Source organism: Symphodus melops (genome assembly GCF_947650265.1).
Source record: "Symphodus melops genome assembly, chromosome: 7".
Classification (NCBI taxonomy): domain Eukaryota; kingdom Metazoa; phylum Chordata; class Actinopteri; order Labriformes; family Labridae; genus Symphodus; species Symphodus melops.
In genome coordinates this window covers 10,248,025-10,264,650 of record NC_136697.1, presented here as the reverse complement: position 1 = coordinate 10,264,650, position 16,626 = coordinate 10,248,025, and the positions used below count along the sequence as shown (strand labels likewise).

At 38.9% G+C, this 16,626-nt stretch overlaps 1 protein-coding gene across 1 annotated transcript; it reads right to left on the bottom strand.

Annotated features, from left to right (window-relative positions):
* Positions 1–4,606: 4,606 nt before the first annotated feature.
* Positions 4,607–11,222, bottom strand: ednrba (endothelin receptor Ba). Its single transcript, XM_079349494.1, has 8 exons — positions 10,993–11,222; positions 9,989–10,462; positions 8,623–8,735; positions 6,657–6,861; positions 6,015–6,164; positions 5,566–5,699; positions 5,304–5,412; positions 4,607–4,850 (listed from the first exon to the last, which is right to left on the bottom strand). Exons 2-8 carry the CDS (start codon positions 10,400–10,402, stop codon positions 4,719–4,721), a joined length of 1,257 nt encoding a protein of 418 aa, XP_079205620.1. The 5' UTR covers positions 10,403–10,462; positions 10,993–11,222; the 3' UTR covers positions 4,607–4,718.
* Positions 11,223–16,626: the final 5,404 nt, after the last annotated feature.

Here is a 16,626-nt window from a genome sequence, read left to right as displayed (position 1 = left end):
CCACCTAATTCACTCTCTCGGAAGAAAAATACGCTTTTAGTTAGAGATGTTTTGTTCCTGTGCTCAAATTACAAGTCATAAACATATCAACTAGAGCCCGACCAATTAATTGGCCAGCCGATAATATTGGCCGATTTTAGCATATCCAGTGACGATCGGTATCTGCTATCTTTATGGCAGCCATGTCCCCATATTACCATATTAATCACAAGTCAAAAAGTGTTCCATTTGAGTATTCTTGTATCACACTTGCGTTTTTCTTTCACCAGCAGAGGGCGTTAAATTGATTACAACAAGCATTATCACCTTCCAGCGTGTCAAGGTGTGATGCAGGTAAATGTGCAGTTACTTTCCAGTTGAGTAACCATCTTCTCTACATTATATATCTTTTCCACTTGCGTCTAAATAATAACTTTCGTTTCATGTTACACTCTTAAGGAACTGGCGGACAAGAAGAGCTCTCCGCTGTTTAAACTTAAATGTTACTGGTTTTAGTTGTCCACAACGTGTTTTTTATTAGTTTTATTTGTCTATTTTTCAAATGAAAGACAGTTGTTGTTTAATGTGATACAGTGACCGACGAGGAGGGTTTGCATCTACAGAAAAACATTTTAAATAGAAAACACAGAGGGGAGAACATTTGTAGGTTAATGACCCTCAGGGGACTAAAGAACAAACCACTCCTCATCCTAACATCAAAGTTTATTGTTGTTGTTTTGACTAAATCTCACATTACTGCCCGAATACACTGAAATTAACAGCTGACAGTCATCCTGATTCTATTGTTAGCTAATGTTAACTAGTGAATGTTAGCACACACCAATGCTTGAACGATGAAGTTTTTCTTGCCCTTCACTTCCCAAACAGCAGCATTATCCATCTGGACCGATCAAGAATCCATAAAGCTGCCTGTATGTTCATAGACTAAAGTGATGAACTTTAACTTTTATTTGTAAAGGGACCATGTACAATATTAAACATATGTGTTGCCATTTGATGTTTTGCACCAGAGTTGTATATCTTAGAGTTAGTTTACAGCTGCAGTCCCTCTGTCACATTTAAAACATCACATAGTAATACAACATATAGAATATGTTTGTAATAAACATAGCAGATTATCTACACAACACACTTAAAAAAGTGACCATGGTATCTGACGACAGATATGTGACTGCAAGTGTCCTAACAAATGTCTCTTTGTTCAGTGTTTATATTGTCATGATGTCAAAATTATTTATGAGATATCTCCATGCCCTGTTGTTTACGTGGAAAAGGCAGACTCAGAGGGCAGAACAAACACCTAGCTGTGGGAGGGGTTACTGCCCTTTGTGATGTCATGAAGTGAAAATCTCCAAATGACCTGTCTGAGCAGACATTTGTCATGATTGAGGGGTTTGTGGACAGACTTGGGATACCTACTGTTTTAGTGTCAGAAAAACGTGATGGATTTCATATATCATGTGACCTTTAAGTCACATATGTTACATACCTAACTAGTTAATGCACTTTTGTACTTATCTGAATCCAAACCTAGATCAGTTTCCTTAAATCCTCAACAGTAATTACATGTTATTGACTTCAGGGCCTCTCTTATGTAAAACTGACACTGGAGAGACACTTAGATTGTCATATTTGGTGTGTTGTGCCAGAGCAATGCTGCAGCAATGCTTGATGAGTTAAAAGTGAGAACATCTAATCGTACATGCATAACAGTGGTTTAAACCTGATCATGTAATTACTCCTCTTTGGTGTCACCCACAAATCCCTCCATGAACTCCAACTGGTCCAAAACTCAGCAGCCCGCATCATCACCAGAGCCCCTTCCTTCCACCACATCACCCCCGTCCTCCAGCAGCTCCTTTGGCTCCCAGTTAAATTTCGTATCACTTTCAAAAAACTTTTGTTTACATTTAAGGCCATCCACAACCTTGCCGCCCCTTATCTGTCTGATCTCCTCCACATTACCACCCCCTCTTGCTCCCTCAGGTCTCCCTCCACCTCTCTATGCCCTCCGCTCGCCTCAGCACCATGGGGTGCAGAGCTTTCAGCCGCTCTGCTCCCCAACTCTGGAATTCTCTCCGATCAGACATCCGTAACATCGATTCTTTACCACAGTTCAAATCAAGACTCAAAACTCATCTGTTTCAATGTGCTTATTCACTGTAATTTCACCTCCTTTTTACTATGCCACTTGTCTGTTGTTTTTATTATTTGTATTTATTTGTATTGTGTTTTTAATCCAATGTAAAGCATCCTTGAGTGCTTGGAAAGGCGCTGTGAAATAAAATGTATTATTATTATTATTATCTGTGAGAAAGTTAATTATTGTATTTACAAACGTGTTGAACTGTGCCTTTATTACACATTACTGAATCCGTATTAGGATGAACTCTATGATCGATTGTGAAAGTTCTTAATGCTTCATAAATTACCATAAATCAGTGCTGCCTGTGCCAATAAATGATTATTATTCCAAACACACATTTTGTAGAGCAAAATATGAGATTCTAAATTGATCCTGAGCTAATTACTCTTTGATTTATAGACAGTTCAGTTAGTAGCTCCCTGCAGAACAAGAACTCCCTTTGCAACTTTTCCATGACAGATTTTTCTTTTGTAGCTGCGATTTTAGAGAATAATCCATCAACAATACATCATTGGAGGGCTGATGCCAGTTTTCACAAGCTGATCCATCAGTTTGGAGTTGGGCGTGGAATATGAGACAGTTCAGACAGGAATGTACAGAATGTGATTTATTTCATTTAGGTCTGCTCTAAGCGCCAGTAGGTTTGATTTAATGTCAAACCATGTTGCTTTGTTTGAAAGTGTAATGGGGGAACAGAGGCAGAGGGGTTAGGAGGAATGGAGATAGGAATGGAGACAGAAAGGGCAGGGAAACAAGGTTAGCGAAGAGCTAAGGAAAACAAGGAAAAACAGGCAGAAAAAGAAGAGAGTGAAAGCACAAAGAAGACATGAAGAGATGAGGCAAAGACGGGTGGTGAGAGATCACAGTACAGAGAGCTTCTTTGACAGTTAATGTGACATGCATGACACTAATTTAGCCTGAAGGAACATTCCCGTGTCAAAGCTGTGTGTGTGTGGGGGGAGGGGGGTACAAATGGAGAGATCACAGTAATGTTCTGTGGTAGCATTCACCATCACATGATAGCGCCTGCCTCCACACAATAACCAACACCACTGTATATACTAGTAACTGTAAATATTGTTTTATGTTCCATCTTTAAGTCATTTGCGCTTGTGCGTCACTTATTATTCCAGTCCTACCTGGTATTTATTGCTTATTTTAGTATCTCTATTCTACTTTATTTTACAGTCGATGTTATTTCTTTACTTATGTACTGTTTTAGAGCAACAGCAACAACCAATTTCCCCCTGGGGTCAAAAAAGTATTTCTGATTCTGATTCCAATTTGTGCAAGGCCATACACCCGAACACACACACATATCATCGGCAGTCACTTGGGGTTGAGTACGACTGTCCTCCTTCTTGGTCCTTGTGGGTCTTAACATAATCAAACACACTAAGTCACTCGATTCAAAAAAAAGTCAATGCTTTTCGCTATAAATGACCACAACTCCTAAGTTTTTTAGCATTTTCTTTAATATGCAAAAAGAGAACCCTTCCTTTTGTCACATTAGCAAAGGTTAGGGGTCGTCATAGGATCAGTTAAAGCAAATATGTCAAAGCAGCATATAAAAAGCCTCAATAACAGGCCCAGAATTGAACAGTATCATAAACAATAGCTTAATATTTATATGAAATCATACATCATCAGTAGTTTAATAATAAGTGGTAAAATGGTATGTTGACAATACATTTAAAAGCATTAAAAAAATGTCAAAGGAGTGATAAAATATGAAGTAATAGTCAGTCCATTGTAAAATTGACATTTGACAAAACAAACATGAGCTCAGCCTAATTTTAGGTTAGCATGCCTTCAATGTACTGATCCAGGCCATTTGCGATGAAAGAAATAATTTCACATCTGTACAGGGTTAGTATAACAATTTCAACAAAATAATGCTCCTTCCTACAAGCTTCCTATGCAAACAGCCATGGACGGAGGTTGAGTTTAGATTTGTGTGTACTTATATGAACAGCTGAAATACACACGATAAGCAATTCTCTCTTATTCTCCCACAAACACTAAGTATCACCATCAAACACAAGCCAACTAGTGTCAGCTCTAGGTACTGCAGCTATTTTCTGACAATCTCGTTCATATCTTAAGTGAAGAGGTGGGAGACACATGAAACAGACACGCTTTCTGGTGCCATAATGCTTTCAGACAGTTTGCACAGTTCTGATCAGGAAAAAAAACTGGGAATCAGCCGGTGGGGAGCAGCTGTTCGGGCCTTGATCGGGCCTCAAATGTAATCCATACAAACTGAATAAATCACAAAGTAACTTTTAAGATCCAGTCTGTTTGCCAGATGAGCTCTCTTTGCTAATCCACCCTTTCCTCCAATTGAAATGAACCCTTCTGCTTAACTCTGTTCTGTTCAAACACTTCTTGATATTTGTCATTATTTACACAACTTCTTTACAAATGTCCCAACTTTTTGCTCCTTATGTTCACTGATGCTTTATTCATTGTTCTAGATGAAGCAAGAATGAGCACTTGTCCCCATTCAAACATCCATTCTTCAATATTTTGCATCTACTTTTGTCAGCCATTCTCACTCCCGGGCCTTTCCTCAGGCAGTAGTGGACTTGTTGGTCATGCGCGAGTTGCTTTGGTCAGAGGCTCGTTCGGTGACTTTCATCTTACACAACTGCTTGTCGTCCATCAGCATCTCTGCTGGAAGGCACCAGCAGCACAGGCAGGACTATAAAAGGAAGAGAAGTGGTAGGAGTTTTTAGGAATTTGCTACTTTATAAAATAACATTTTGAAAATAAAATATATTGGTGTGAAACTCTGATGTCTGAAAGTTCATTATGGAGCTGGAGTCAACAGACAGTTAACTTTCCAGGTCACATTACACACAAACACTTTGCACTTACTGTCATGTATATTCTTAAACTGACTAAACAAACCAAAACAACTTGAGCTCAAAGTGCTAGTGAAGGATTCTTACCTTTGACCAGAGGAAAGACAGCTGTTTCCCTCTGTCTTCATATGCTAAGCTATGCTAACCGACTGCTAGTTTTAGCTTTACATTAATATTATATAAATTAAACTCATCAATAGAGCAAACACATTTCCAAAATGCCTGTCTTCTCATAAAAGCTAGTCTTTGACCTTCCATGTATATTCTCTGGATAAGTAGTTTCTTCTTACCCTGAAGCAGTTTTTGAAGCGCTTGCTGACCATGTAGAGGGCTATTGGGTTGATGCAGGAGTTGACTGATGCCATATTGATGCCAATATAGTCCAACACCAAAAAGAAACTAAACAAAGCAAGAGTCATAGAGAAGAATTAGTCTTCTGTCGTCCCTGTTCTGCAGGTTGATTCATTGTTTTTTTCCAAACTACACCTTCGATTGTATAGATCTTAGATTTTTGGTTGGCGACATGAGATGTTAATTTTTCCCTGCCCATACCTGAGCAATTCACAGCGGTTTGGATCTTTCTCATCGTAGATAGTGAGTTTCAGGATTCGACTGAGGTGAAGTGGCAGCCAGCACAGAGCAAAGACCAGAACCAGACAGAAGACAGTCTTAGCCACCTCCCTCCTCTTTACACACATAAACAAATAAATAAATTACTGCAATATAATTTGACAACAGATTTTACCCTAACTACATCTGACACAAAGGAATCTTGTTTCAGTGGGGACTTTCTTTGCACCAAAGTTTCTCCGTAGATAAAAAATAATTTCGTCAAAGTTTCAAGTTTCTTTAGGCCAGAACATGGCAGGTAGTAAAAAGTCATAACTGTAAGTTTGACAGCTCTTGTGACTCAAATTGAGTTTCAGATGCAAACGCTCAGCAAGAACACCATCTCATTTGAGAACAAATAGAAATTAAATTGACAAAAGCCATGATTTAACCTGTTTGAGGTGGTCACTGAGCGCGATCTGGACACCATTCTTCTTCCTCAGCATCTCGCAGGTCATCAGGGTGTAGAAAATGGCGGTGACGGCCAATGGCAGGCAGAAATACACACTGAACAGCCACCAATCCTTCGCTGTTTTATAAAACTACACAGAGAGAAAGCCAAGAACAGCACTGTTTATGCAGAAAAATCTGTAGGAGAGAGTTTTCAGTGAAAGGTTAAACATGTCAGAGTAATTTAGTGGAGAGTATTCCCAAAGTAGTCTGGACCGGAGTGAGGGGCTCCGGGTGTGTCTCCAGTTCAGACAGGTTGACTTGCTTTTAAAAATCCATTCATCAAGGTATCTCAGTGGAGTTAAAACTGTCCAATGTTGGGTTTTTTACGGTTTATGGAAGATGTGATTGTACACACAGATGGACAGTTTTTTCTGTCAGCATAGAGTTACTCTGGCAATTGAGACGTTTTTTTTTTTTAATTCTGATGGGCATCTCTAAAACTGTCTAACCCTGATCCAGGAAAGCTTTAACAGTGTGCTTTCATGTTTAGTAGTTTTCTTATTTATCCACATTTTAGCAGTATGTGTGCTCACCATATTTGTCTGAACAGTGTTCAGTGTCACATGTGTGTCACAGCTCACCCTCATAAAGCCTGATTTCTGCATGGGGTGTAGTAAACAAATCCTCAAGTGTTCTCCTTTGTAGTCCATGGTGATCATGTCGAAGGCTATTGCCTCTGGAACAGCCAAGATGATGGATAATATCCATATGAGAGCTATTTCAATAGCCATCCACTTTGGTACACCAATCCCTTTGATGCGGCTCCACGAGGCCACGGCGCGATACCTGGAACATTCAACATGTGCAGTCAGTCAACAAGTGAGCAAAATGAGTTGGAATGGTTTGATGTTTTGAAAACGGGAAATGGACTTTCTTACAGAGAATTAGCTGAGAAGATTAATACCGCTCTCATGTCAGTGCAGTAATTATTTCAAGATTTGGTATGACAGTTAGCTTAAGCCTGGCACACACTAAAAGACTTTAAACATCTTTAACAGTTTTGAAAATGTGAGAGACCTCACACATGAAGTCAAGTAATGACAGATTTAACATTAACAACCAGTCTTGACTCTCAGAACTCCTAATCTTGTGTCGTCGAACAAGACCGAGCAAACAAACATAATGGTCAAGCTAAATATAGCTACAGTAGATCTTAGCTAGCTGGTACATTCATTTTGTTTGCAATTTCAGTCTGACACCTGCCCTTGTCAGTTCAATTGTGGTGAGTCTTTATTTGTCTTTGTTTGTATAGTGTCAATTCATAACAATTGTTATCTCAAGACACTTTACAAAAAGCAGGTAAAGGACCTTATTCTCTGTCTGATGACATTACAGAAGAGCGGTTAAAAAGACCATGCTCATTGTTAGGTTTATAAAAAGCGGGTAAAAGACCTTACTTATGGTGTGTTTTTGTTGTTGCCACTAATCAACAAGTTATTCCTACATTTCGGACATCCAACCAACTTTATGCTTTGCATTTGCTGTCAGCCTCCATGGTTATGTTTGCTGTGCTTCCTATTTTGGTCAGCTAGCTTCCTTATTGGCTAGTACAACATGCCACGTGACAATCCACAGAGTCGGTGCTTGGCTGTCCTCCATGTTCTCCCCACACAACAGTTTTTTAATTTCATATTGTGACGGTCCTGATTGTCTTCCGAGCAGATTGAGGAGGGTAAAATCACTTTTAACACACCTTACACTGCAGGAAAATCTGGCAAGTTCATGGAACCACAAGATAATTGTGTCTTTGCTGACTTCCCCCTCGCTGAAGGGGGACTCAGGCCCAATAAAGACTATCTTGTAGTGTGTACGCCGCTTTAGCTAAGCTGAACAGCCCTTCTTGAGCTCAGCATTACATTGTTACTCCTCTGTTTTTGTATGATTTAATAATATTGCTAATAGTTTATTTGTAAGAAGGAGCAGGCAGATTTCTTGTCTTAGGACAGAGCTACATTAGCTGTTTAGCAGTACTTCCTTGCTGTGTACGAAATCACCCACTACTCACTATAATGTGATTTATAGTAAATTAAATATTATGTTGTGCTGTCCAAAAAATAACTAATACATATTATATATTGTATCCCACTTACCAGGATAGATCTTGGATTGTCTGGAAACTTTTTTTTTTCAACATGTACTATTTGTTATGACATGTGCTGCTGCGCTCTTGGCCAGGTCACCCTTTTGAAAGAGATTTTATCTCAATAGGTTCATTACCCAGATAGATAAAGGTTGAATAATAAAAAATCACAGATAGTGTACAGTTAAAGGAATGAAAAGGATCCTGTGTTGCATAAATACCCTTTCATGATTTAAAAAACTGAAACTCAAAAACTAAAGTTAACAGTCAACTCCAGACAATCAGGCAGCTGCAATGATTGAGCTTATCAGTCAGCAGATAATGTAAAAATAAGCAAAAAGGAAGGAGGTCAAAGGTCAGGTCATAAAGTAAAACCCTCCATAATGTTTCTGTGATCCCTGACAAGCAAACTGTAGCTAACGTGAAAGGACAATTGCTGTCTATTGGTTGTGGCCTGTCCATTTTACCTGTCAATACTCAAAGCACACAAACTCAGCACTGTTATCCCCACTGAGGCCTTCTGGACAAATGGCACCAGCTTGCACAGAGTCACTCCGAAAGGCCAGTCCTCTGCCAGGAGCTGAGAAAGATAGAAACAGATGATGACTGAGTTAAACCATGACAGGGAGTGGAGCAAATTGTCTGTCTTGTTTGTTTTTTTCTCAGCGTCAGTCATCCAGATAAGCATGAACCTGAACATTCATTTTCTGTGAACATTCAATCCTTTTTTCACCCCCTTTTCTCAGGTTTGTTGCCGCTGTCAGATTCTTCCTTGAAAACATAGTGAGACCTCTTTTCGACCTCCATACAGCTCAACCCAGAGAGCTAAAGTAGCTTTTCTTGGAACAACAAAACTCTGCTTAACCTGTACGAATGTTTGCCTCTGATGGTAGTCTCTTCAATTGAAGTCATATGTAGCCCTGTTTTTCTCCATACCACTCTCCCTCTACTGTCTCTGGTATGCAGGCAGGACCAGTTGTTTTTACATGCTTGCGCCCTTACCAAAATACACAGAAACTCTGTCTCTGCGCCACCCCTCCAACACACACAAACACACACACATATACACAAACACACACACATATACACAAACACACACACATATACACAAACACACACACATATACACAAACACACACACATATACACAAGCACACACACACACACACACACACACACACACACACACACACACACACACAATAAGCCCAACAAATTAGAACATGCCAGCAGAATCAGGGGATAAAAAGAAGCTCAGGATCCAGTAAAGTAATAACAGGTAAAAAAAAAAAAGTGGTATAACAGGGTGTGTGTGTACCCAGGATATTAGGTCCAGTATACAGCAGAATATGTACAAAAGACCTTAGAAGGTTGTTCTAGATCCATCATAATTGAACACAATAAATAATCATGAGTGTTTTGAATTGACCTGAAAGGGGAAGTTTGTTTGACCATTTAGACCGTAATTAGTCTTTAAATTATTAGAGACCATCAGCGTTGGGTGAATGAAAAGTTAGGTATACAAGCTAGCAAGCATACAATTGGTGCAAAACAACAAATACAAATCATTGGATACTAATGTAGGTGTGTGCCACATTTATTGCTGGTGTTTGATTCACGCTTCATGATTCATTTATTTAATTGGCTCATCTGGTGTAGAAAGACAAGTATGATTTTGTGAAGTAAGCAGTGATGTTTCTTAAAGAACTGGGATGCTAGAGGATGACTGTGAAACATTCAAACAAAAACAACCACACACTTTATGCCTCACCATTAAGTCTTCAAAACATATAAGTGATAAATTGTCTGTATCTTTCTCAAATAGTTACTCACCTTGTAAACATTAATAGGTATGCCAATGATGATGTGCAGCAGGTCTCCGAGTGCCAAGCTGCCGATCAGTATGTTGGGTCCATTTCTCATGCATTTATTCTTATAAATGATCCTCAGCAGAGTTGAATTACCAATAATACCCACGACGAACACGAGGCAGGACACCACCGTATTGATGTACTTGAAGGTGTCTCTGATTTCTGTGGGTCCAGTGCACATTGGAGGTAGCCTGCGAAGGGGCGTCGTGATGTTCGGCCTCACTGGACCCTGCACATCCCGCTCTACGAGTCCAATTCTCTGGGTAATACTCTGAGGGGCCTTGGGAGCGTGCTGGCCTGGCTCTGGTTGCCCACTAGCTACAAGGATGTAGCCCACTAAGAGGAATATTCCCATGCTGAGTATATGCGTCTTCATCCCGGAGTTTTTATAGCTTTTATTTATCAAAAAGGTTGACTCAATGATCCTCTTTGAGAACTGTTAGAACAAAAAAATAGAGTGAATGCTGTATTCAGGCCTGTTTTCTAACTCTGGAAAAGTTAGAAATCCATTTTATAAAAAACACAAACCAATTCACTGTCTGCATGATTTGTTATGTGAATTAGGTTTTCTTAGCTGTCATTTCGTCATTTCGTTACTTGCGAAACTTGACTAAATAAGATCAGCCAACACACCCTGCAGAAACTTCAAATTTGAGTTTAGAGAGTTAAATTAAGTGAGGGAGTGGGGTGAAAAATGAGCAAAGTATTTTAAAGACATTTTTTTTATTTGATTTATGAAAGCCTTTCTTTGTATTAATGTCAATAAGTTATTCAAACAGCTGTATGAAACAATAACTTAAACTTCCAGATGCAATAAGTTAACTACTGAAGTATGAAAAAAAATCTACTTTTAAACAAATGTAATATGATTTTAATTTAAAACGACAACACATACAATGACTGATATACAGTCCTTAGATAAGTCAAAGATTTTCTGCAAATCCTAGTGTTAAAACTGGTACTTACCTATCTCTTAACTGAGGTCAGTACCCTCCAATATGTGTCCCTCTTGGATCAAACTTTCCCACTAACTGTATTGCTGTTTGGACAGAAAAAAATCCCAAACTTAATGGTTTCTGGTCCTGCAGTGACCTTCCAGTCATCTCAAATAGTAGCTTTATTATCTGTCAAAGGGAAAAAGCTCCAGACTGGTCTAATCCAGAGGCTCCAGTCTGCTCCTCCTAGGGTTCACTCCTCTTCAGTACTGAGTCTAAGTGTTCCCAGTCTGAACAATCTGCTGAGTTGATCCCTGCCCTCGAACCACTCCTCCTCCTCTGAAGTAGAGGAGGAGTGGAGGGTGTGGAAGACCCAGGAAGGCAGACGGGATGTTCAGTTGTTAAGAGTTCATCACAGTCCCAGTTATTTAGATAGAAACATAAAACCTTTAATCACTTCACAGAGTATATAAGGGGTTTTCGGGGGTATTCAGGGATATGTTTAAGTTTCTTACTTGGTTTTTCCTGATTAAGTTTCTCATGTCAGTGTTATCCATTCCTCAAGTCGTTGAGTATTCCTGTTTTATATGTCTCTTGATATGACCCTGCTGGGGCTCCCTTTTGTAAAACATCTGAGAATAAGCGATTTCATCCAATCTTTGTCCACAATAGTCCTGTCACATGGACCTTAGCCAGCCGTCAATGTCGAGTTAAACTGTAGAAAGCGGAACCGTGTTAGCTCAGCTGTAACTAATTGATGGGAAAGTACGACAGAAGCAGAAGAGACAATAGTCACTGACAAATTAAACATTGTTCCTGTACTGCTGTCTCTCTCTGCCTTAAATATTTTCTTTTAATTATCAGCATTTATTAAACCAGTTTTGGAGGGACACATGAAAATATAACTTTTACTTGTCATAAATAACCTATAATCATAGTGTGTCTTTTTTGACTAATACTAAGCCTTGACTTGGTATATGTACTTAAGAGTAAGTAGCAGGTTGCCAAACTGAGAGCCTGTGTCCTCTAAAGTGTCCCTGGCAGTTTCTATTTTCAATAAAAAACCTGTGCAGTTTCCACAGTCAAAAAGTCTAAATTGTTAGTGAATATAGTTCAACCTTCAGAACACAGCCACGCTCTTTAATTTAGCTTCTCCCTCACCGACCTATCAAACATTTTTTTTTTTTTAAAGGTTTATTTTTGGCCTTTTTGCCTTTATTGATAGGACAGTGGATAGAGTCGGAAACAGGGAGAGAGTGGGGAGAGACATGCGGGAAAGTGGCCACAGGCCGGACGCGAACCCGGGCCGCCCGCGCGAGGAGCAAAGCCTCGCAACATGGTGCGCGCGCTGCCGCTGCGCTATCGGCGCCACCCAACCGACCTATCAAACTTAAGAAGAGGAGCCAACATCGACTTGTTAAAAAGAGTGTGACAATGGGAGAAACATTCCTTAACTAGTTTATCTTAATCTACAATTTCAAGGTCTATAGCTGTTGCTAGTCCCACAAATCATGTCCATTGTTTTTACATTTGTCATGTTAAGTCTAATTTATACTTCTGCGTTGCTTCAACGCCATAGCTACGGGGTTGACGTGGACCCCTACACGGACCCTACGCATTGGCCCTACATGCACCTCCAACAAATTCTGACTACGCACCGCGTCGACGCAAACCGCAAAGACTGTGATTGGTCCGCTCAGAATGTAATTTCAGGCAGTTGCTTTCCGGTCACAACAGAAATAATAAAAGGCTGTATACGGAAAATCAGCCGATTGACTTTCCAAAGTAGCGAAAGTGCATTTCTTCATCCAGGTTCCTCAGTGGGCTAACGAAACCTGATGTATAAAATCTGTACTGCAGTCCAAATTAAAAAAATTGGAGAGCTTCAGTGAAGCTTCAGTGTTTAGCCAACTTCTTTCTGTGTTCTAACCTCTCTCTAGCCATGGAGCCTATTTTATAAGTACTGAGGTGTTTTAGGTTAGGTAGAATCAGCAACATCTGTTTGTTTTCACTTTCCTTTGCTGCAACACCTGTTGATTTGCCGTTTGCCTAACAAACCGAGGGCCGAGGGGCAGAACGGTCATGTGGGGGTGCCTTAAAACTGCCTACCCTCTGTGGTCCAAACAAAGACAGATTATTCCTGACCGGAAACTAAACTCAGAAGAAGATATACTGGCTACTGCATTGTTGTCAGAGAAGCCAGAACATTAACGTAGCACGTTTCCTAAATGTCAGATTATATAGTAAGGTCACTTTATCCTTTAATTCAGTAGATATCTTACATAAAGCAATTTTAACACTGAAAACATACCAGGGATTAGTAAAAACAAGAAAACATCAAACATTAGGACTCAGATAATACGATTGTTTACATGTTCTAAATAGACAATGAATTACTTTTGGATCTCTTTTGATTAAGTAATTGACCAAATGATCAAATTGAAATTGATACATAGCTTTTAATACAAACCAGTGGTATTTGTAGCCTTTGACAACTTTCCTTAACCTGTTGGTTCCTTTCACAGAGGGAGGTTTCCCCTCTTCGATCCCTCGCTGCTCCCTTTTTTTATCAATACATAAGATTTTTACTCTGTATACTTTCTGAGGATGCTAAGTATTTTCCTTCATTCATCCCATAATGTAATAAATATTTTTAACTTCTGTAATTTAATGACCTTAAATGTGTCTCTTGCACAATCTATACAGTATCTCTGGCCAGACAGTGCTGAGCTCCAGATGTGTTTCTGTGCTCCCAGATTAACATCTCAGTGGAACTCTAAGAACCTGTAATAGAGAAGCTTTGTGTGTTTTTCTGCTTGAGCACTTCAGCGTAAGCATTTAGGAGACAGAGATGTTTATCTTTGCATTGTAGCCATTAAAACTGCAAAGACTTCTTTACGACCAGATCTGAGAGTGTTCCCAGTGTGGAGTTACAGGACTGTACCCAGGGAGTATATGTCTGTATGTAGTTGTTTTCTCAATGGGACTTTTTCCTTGTAACCTGTGTTTTGATTTTTGTCATTTACTTCATCTTAGGTTTTTCCGGCTAACTTGATCAAGGGACTGTATATAGATGATAAAGGGTCTGGAGATGGTCAGAAATGTGGCATAGTTCATAGTTTGGAAATAATACAAAGTAAATACAAAACTTGTGACTTTTGATTAAGTGCAAAAGTACAGAAATGCCCACTTGTAATACTCTTGGGTATGATAAAGATGAATGGCAGCAATATTTCAAAACACTCCACCATAGTTTTTATTCCACTGTATTTTCTCAACAGCTGCATTGATGAGTTACTTAATGCCAAATTCAGTCATCATAAAAAATACCATGCTTAAGAGTGATGTGGTGTGGGAAAGATTGTCATGTAGCCAGATGTGCTATGCAGAACTTAAACATAGCCGATAGGCTCACACTTGGAGCACAGACAAGCTCTCTCATTCTCTGTCGCTCTTTCTCTCAGCAGGTGACATATAAGTGATGAATATCCATTTTACAGCATGACATTTAAACTACCAACCCAATTATCTATGCAACTGCAGAGGCTGTAAACCACTAACTAATAACTATTTCAGGGAAGTGATTAAACTACGCTGGTAAATTTAGATCGCTTAACACCAATTAAGTGATTGAACCAAATCAAAACAATGCACAGCCAAATGAGCAGTTTAGTTAAGCCACAGACAGAGAGAGATGCTCGTCTGTTGCTCATATTGGTGAAACAACATCTTTATTAACCTTACATAGTGGCTAGCTGGTCTTGCTAAACTTTAGCAGCAATTTAGTATTCCAGTGATTTCCGTTATCAACAGTTGGACTCTGTACACCTTCCTGCTGTCGTGTTAGAGTTTAGTAAAGTCATCTTTTTACTGTCAATTCTAAATCTCATTCCTCCATTTCTGCATTTGCTAATAAGGGTGGTCTGAGGGTCTCCTGTCATTGATTTTAGTCACATTAAAGTGGCAAGATGCAACTTTCAAAAATACTGTGTTTATAGCTAATTTTTCACATTAATAAAACATTTGCTTATTAGTGGCTGATAAAAAACTATTTAAACGTAAAAAGCTACATACATGTAACTTGTAGCTATATATAAATAATTTGGCCATTAGGTAGGCCTGACAACCATGCGGTGTAGCTACGACCAGATTTTCTTTGGAAGTTACATATAGCACCTTTCATAAAATGATATGATTTGATTGATGTGAAGCCCGAGGACCTGTGGCATCGACAACGTAACCCATGAAAAATGGATGATATATATATAGAGATGGCAGCAGCAGCAGAAAATAATTACCTAAACTGTGGCACAAAGTGTTTTATAAGCACAAAAAAACATTTGAACGCGTGAAGGACATCTTTTTCTTCTAGTATCCCATGTGCATGAGATCACAGTGACTGGGCGAGGAGGATGAAAGCCAGCACAATCACACTAGATACAACATCAAAACTCAGATTAACCACAAGTAGCTAGATAATTAGCATTAAAAATCACTGTCTGACTAATATTGGAAACAGTTTGTGTTTGTACCATTAAAGCTATTTTGTTTTAAACTTTAAATTAGCTTGCAACATAATCAGCTTTTTAGCTATTTTAGCTCACCAATCGTATCCCTGCAAATGTATTTGTGTCAGCCTAAGACTGCAACTCAACATCAGAGAAGAGGAAAAAAATGAAAAAAGAATTTAGCACAAGATATTGTCCCAGTTATGTTTTATAGAAAAACATTATACCAGTAATGTAGGGTGTGTACCAGATTAAAAGTAGCATTAAACTTCACAATACCAGCTCCTACATTCAGGAACCAGTAATAAAAACATGCTCATACATGTATGACACCAAAACGGTCACAGGGCCAAAGCAGTATTTTATTTAATATTCATTAATCAAACACTGATAGATATCTATTACTACATGAATGTCATGTCTGCTTGTTGATAAAGGTCAAAATATACAACTGAAAGCTACAAAATGTTCATAAAAGAGCGTATTCAGTTTTTGTAGAGTGAAGATAATTAACAACTGGAAACATCTGCGGTCATGCAGCCTCTTTCTCTCTACGGAACTGAGTTAGGAAACAGATTAACGTTGGTCATGTGACTGAAGTATTGCCTTATCATTTCTTCCATTCAAGCTTTTCATTGTGTCAAGTAGGCTTTTTATGTAAGGGTCTCTTTAAATAAGTAAATAATTGTCTGATTTTGGTCAGCTAAGCTAATCTCTTCATCACATGTTCATTCTATTCCATTTTTTTCTCACTTTTTCTACAACCCAAATGTTAATCACAAAGTTTTTCCTCAACTCTTTTTACCTTAAACAGCATTAGCATCATTTCAACATATGTTCACCCTCTCCTTTTTCTACTGCTTGTCGCTATGTACATGGTAAAAAATGTAAAATCTTGTACATGCGATCCCAATATCACGCCTCAGATTTTAGGAGCAGTGCAGACAGAGTCAGCCGTCTGGCTCAGGTTCAAGTCCCGGAGGCAAATGGCGTCTTAACACTCAAGCTCTACATGACTGACTTACTGTGGCCTTGAACAAAGAGTGAAATTTCCTCTTTTATGACTTGAGAATAAAACTCATCACATGAAAAGTTAGAAACCCCCCAACAAACTCTGAATGAAAACAGGAAATTAATGAGACTTTGTGTTTCAAATA